Source organism: Rhinopithecus bieti, unplaced genomic scaffold (genome assembly GCF_001698545.2).
Source record: "Rhinopithecus bieti isolate Rb0 unplaced genomic scaffold, ASM169854v2 scaffold_36476, whole genome shotgun sequence".
Lineage (NCBI taxonomy): Eukaryota > Metazoa > Chordata > Mammalia > Primates > Cercopithecidae > Rhinopithecus > Rhinopithecus bieti.
In genome coordinates this window covers 18,566-23,979 of record NW_016815156.1, presented here as the reverse complement: position 1 = coordinate 23,979, position 5,414 = coordinate 18,566, and the positions used below count along the sequence as shown (strand labels likewise).

The 5,414-nt window shown below is 34.3% G+C and overlaps 1 protein-coding gene across 1 annotated transcript; it reads left to right on the top strand.

Annotated features, from left to right (window-relative positions):
- Positions 1-4,112: 4,112 nt before the first annotated feature.
- Positions 4,113-5,178, top strand: LOC108515837 (olfactory receptor 5H14). The gene has a single exon (XM_017853006.1). The coding sequence runs from the start codon at positions 4,166-4,168 to the stop codon at positions 5,096-5,098; it is 933 nt and encodes a 310-aa protein (XP_017708495.1). The 5' UTR covers positions 4,113-4,165; the 3' UTR covers positions 5,099-5,178.
- The last annotated feature ends 236 nt before the right edge of the window (positions 5,179-5,414 follow it).

Below are 5,414 nucleotides of genomic sequence, written 5' to 3'. Positions count from 1 at the left end.
TTAAAGTATAATAAAAAAAAAAAGAAAAAAAAAACAAAAAACAAATCAACAAACAAAAACCAAATAACCCGTTTACCAAAGAGCAAAGTGCATGAACAGACACTTCTAAAAAGACCACACAAGTGATCATGAGACATATATGAAAATGCTCATCATCACTAGTCACCAGGGAAATGCAAATCAAAACTAAAATGAAATATCATCTCACCCCAGTCAGAATGACTATTATTAAAAAGTCAAAAAACAACAGGTGCTGGAGAGGCTACCAAGAAAAAGGAACACATACACTATTGGTGGGAATACAAAGTACTTCAGCCACTGTGGAAAGCAGTCTGCAGATTTCTCAAAGAACTTGAAACAGAGCACCAATTTGACTCAGTAATTCCATTTCTGGATATATACCCAAAGGAAATTAGATCATTATACTGTCAATTTTTTTCTTGTTATACTTCTTTTTTTTTAGTGTACTCTCCAATAGATATGACATTCATAACTATATCCTCAGCTGCTTAAATGACTTCCAAAATAATATTTATATTGCTCTTGTAGAATTGTATTGCTAAATCGAAACCGCTTACCTGCACCTGGCTGTTCAAAGCGTGCTCATACTGCAAACTCCTCAATGCATCTGAGTTCTCAGTCTCTATTTTGGATGACTATCTGCCTACTGACAGAGTGATACTTTTTTCCTTCAGTGACCACTACATTTCCATCAAATACGGGACTAAGTTCAAGTGACAGTAAATTCTGAATACCTTAGAATCTATCTCTTCATCCTTTTCATTATTCCCAACATTATATTATACAAGGATGAAGCCACTTGGTTTGATTTAATTTTGTGTCATGTCAGTACTTATGTCAGCACGTTAAACTGCTTACATCTCTCTACTGAAGAGTTTTCAGTGACTTCTGTGTATTCTATGTATTATTTGTCTTATTTCTTTGTCTTTTTCAAGAAACATTCTATGAAGAAAAGATAAGCGATTAAGGAATCTACCAAAAAATATGGCTTTTACTTTCCAACTAACTTTTCTTTAATGAATACATTTACTGTCAAGAATGTTACAAATCACTATTTAAATACAAAATGTAAATATTACAAATAAGTCTATTAGATTTTGTTTCTGAAAGAATGCTCACTAATATGTTGTTGAGTTAATGTTCTAAAGAAAGTACTGAATATGTTGCCATCATTTTCAAACTCCCACAATAATACTTCTATAATTGTTCTGTAAATTGTGGTAAAGACAAAACCACTGACTACCCTCCGAATTCCCTTGGAAGCCTCCCCATGCTGGCCACCCTGAACACACCTGGCCTTCCTTGCTTCTCTCTTTTCATACCAGCCAGATTTACCATTTATTGTTTTCCAATGATCAAGGCTCTTTGATAATCTAGGTCCTCCCATGTTGAAGGTCTGTTGGATGGCAAATGTCCACAGGTATCACTTTGTTAGAAATAAAGGCTCCTGAGAGACCCACACAAGAATTACTGAAAGAGAATCCGCATTTTGACAGGATCTCTAGGAAAGTCATAGGCATTATCATTTGAGAAACACAGAATTAGGGGCACCTCCCACTGCAGTCCCTGGCTTTGTTTTATATTGGCTCCTCCCTTGTCCTCTTCCTAGTGAAATTTCCCATCAGATTTTAGCTACAAATGGAGGAACTTGGTATATGTCTAAAATGTAAGGTGAAATTTGAATGGGGAACACAACTCTGGTTTTGGCTTCTGAATTGAATCTAAAATTTTGGTCTTATTAAAATTATGCTTTGATTACATCAGATAAGACCATACTAATCAAAGCCCTAAGAGTAAATTTCACATATATACTAAAGTTTGAACAAATATGGCAGAAGTGTCATCTGTGGTGGTAAATAGTGGCATAAAGTGTTATTTCAATTGTTAAAAGTAGAAGTGTCTACAATGAAATAATGCTTATGGTTCTGGAAGTCTGTAATGACCTTTGGGCCAACCTGGATTCTCATATGTGTCTGAATTCACAATGCCCACTAGAATCGCTTCAATTTGTTCTACAGGGAGTCCTCTGGCAATCTTATGAGAACTTCAGTTTTTCACTCCTTCATCTTCTGGAAAAAATACCCAGCTGCACAATTGGATCACTCATGTGCTCAAACCAAATTTTTATAACCAAAAGTTTCCTAAGCTTGGGAAATGAAGTGTCTAAAAACAATGAATATGCAGTGAAATGCTACCAGTGCTATTAACATCGTGGTGCTACTGTGTTTTTTTTTTTTTTTTTCTGTTTTATACAGTGTAACACGTTTAAAGGATATCCACAATTTCTTTCAAAAATATGGGTAAGGAGGAAATAATTTTTTTAATTTTCATTGTGCTTTATAGAAATGTTGAAATGCTGTTTAATTGATTGAAATTTTAGATCAGGTATACAAGCTATTAAAATAGCCAGAAGGAAGTTGAATAACTATTACTGTACAGCCTTTAGGTTTCAATTTTATGACTACACCATGGATAGGGTAAATAGTTATAAGACTGAATTGTTTCTTTAATGATACTGTATTATCTTGTTAATTTTGTTATAATAACTTTATATGACCCAGGTCATTAAACAATTAAAACTTGGTTTAAAGGTTCAGATCATAATGATTCTTAGAATTATTTCTTGGCATTATTCTGATATAAATACCCATTCCTTTTAATTAGCCAAATTCTCTGATTAAAACTTTTAATGTGAGTCACCCACAGATACATTCCTGTATCCTTACACCCACATTGGAATTGGACAATAATTTCACAGCTCACACTGTTAAATGTTATTGATGTAAATAAAAGTTGCATTAAGAAGAGTCTTGGTAATTCTGCCTTGGCTACCTTTGAAACCAAAACCTTTCTCTGTGTCTCCATATTCCAAATGTAGGATCAGTGTGTTTCATTTGCCATCCTAGATCGTGTCCCTTCACTCTACAAGGAAGAAGAACGGGAAAATGAGTTTCTAGCTCTTTTGGCTTGTAGAGCAGTAGGTATCCTCTGACAGCTGCCAAGACATGGATGGCAAAAAAAGATCACATCTTGGCTATTTATGGGACATATGTCCACTTTGTTACCTCTTTAACATAACTTGCTCCAGTTGATTTTCTTGCCACTCTTTTTGTTTCTTTGTTACTCTCCAATGGATACATCATTCTTAACTGTGCCTTTGACTACCACAATAATTCCAAGTAATTATTTCTGTTAAGCTCTAACAGGCTTGTATTACTGATTGGATCTACCTAGTTGGCTGCAGGATGCTCACTCCAAGAACTTGCTAGCATATCTGAGTTCCCATCCTTAATATTTAATGACCAACTACCCAGTCACCAAGTGACTCTTACCTCCTTTATTACCTTTTGTTTCCCACCAAATATGTCATAGAATACTAGAGAATCTACATTCTGAATTCTTTGGAATCTATTTCTTTGTCTTACCATCTCTTCCAATGTAATATCACACATGGACTAGACACCTAGCACTCATTTGAATCACCTTGAGGGTATTTTTAAAGACAGATTTCTAGAACTCATTTCTGAAATAATCAATTTCTACATTAAAATCTCGCAATCTATATTTTTCATAAAACACCTTCCAGATAATTTTCATTTGTGATTTGATTTGGGATTGTTGCGACCTTAGTAACAAGTTTCTAGTTAGTACCCCTTAGTCCAATTTCCCCATCCCACAGCATATTTTCTACACTATCAAAAAATTTAGAAACTGTTTTAGGATGCTATTTCCCATCTTAAAGTATTTAGTACATAGTTATATTATGAAAAAGTGTAAGATTCTTCACATGGCATTTATTTCATTGATTTTTATTCAGACCTTTCAAAAACCTTTTCTCCAGGACCTCCATTCATGTACCAGACACAGGATTGTTCTACCACATTCAAGATTGTGCACATAAATTTAGAGAATCCAGAGAATGCATATTACTACCCAATTTTCAAACAATAATATATAATTTTTTCATTTCATTAACACCTTAAATATAGGATTTATTATTTATAATAATGATCAAAAAATTAAGAGGGCTCTGATAATTGCACACTTCATTGCAACACCTCTTCCCCAATTTCAACTCATAATGCCATTGCAAATGTTCCCTTTCATTTGTTGTATTTTATTTTAGAGGACATGCAGTGAGGACATGGAGGAAGAAAATGCAACATTGCTGACAGAGTTTGTTCTCACAGGATTTTTATATCAACCACAATGGAAAATACCCCTATTCCTGGCATTCTTAGTAATATATCTCATCACCATCATGGGGAATCTTGGCCTGATTGCTGTCATCTGGAAAGAGCCTCACCTTCATATCCCAATGTATTTATTCCTCGGGAATTTGGCTTTTGTGGATGCTTTGTTATCATCCACAGTGACTCCGAAGATGTTGATCAACTTCTTAGCTAAGAGTAAGATCATATCTCTCTCTGAATGCAAGATACAATTTTTTTCCTTTGCAATTGGTGTAACTACAGAATGTTTTCTCTTGGCAACAATGGCATATGATCGCTATGTAGCCATATGTAAACCTTTACTTTATCCAGTCATTATGACCAACGGACTATGCATCCGGCTATTAATCTTGTCATTTCTAGGTGGCCTTCTTCATGCTGTAATTCATGAAGGTTTGTTTTACAGATTAACCTTCTGTAATTCCAACATAATACATCACTTTTACTGTGACATTATCCCATTGTTAACAATTTCCTGTACTGATTCTTCTATTAATTTTCTCATGGTTTTTATTTTCTCAGGTTCAATTCAAGTTTTCACCATTGGGACTGTTCTTATATCTTACACGTTTGTCCTCTATACAATCTTGAAAAAGAGGTCTGTGAAAGGTATAAGAAAAGCCGTCTCCACCTGTGGAGCTCATCTCTTATCTGTATCTTTATACTATGGCCCCCTCGCCTTCATGTATGTAGGCTCTGCTTCCCCACAGGCTGATGACCAAGATATGATGGAGTCTCTATTTTACACTGTCATAGTTCCTTTATTAAATCCCATTATCTACAGCCTGAGAAATAAGCAAGTAATAGAGTCACTCACAAAAATGGTCAAAAGAAATGATGTTTAGATCTCTTACTCATTTCTCTTCTCTATTTACTAAAATAGTCACAAAATTGTGCAAATTAGAGGTACCTATGTTTTGCCAGCATTAAAGGATTTTGCAATTATAACTGTCCCAGCACTTTAATGGCCTATGATATTAGTACCTATTTAACTAATTAAAATATTCCACTGTTATTCAAAAGCATTTGAGAAATTTTAGTCAACTGTTCATAATAGAATAATGATAGCATAAAGCAAATAAAAGTATTGTACAGTATGACATGTTAATCAATGTGTCTCATAAATACATCAAATTCAAAATAGTCTAGTTCATCTGTTAA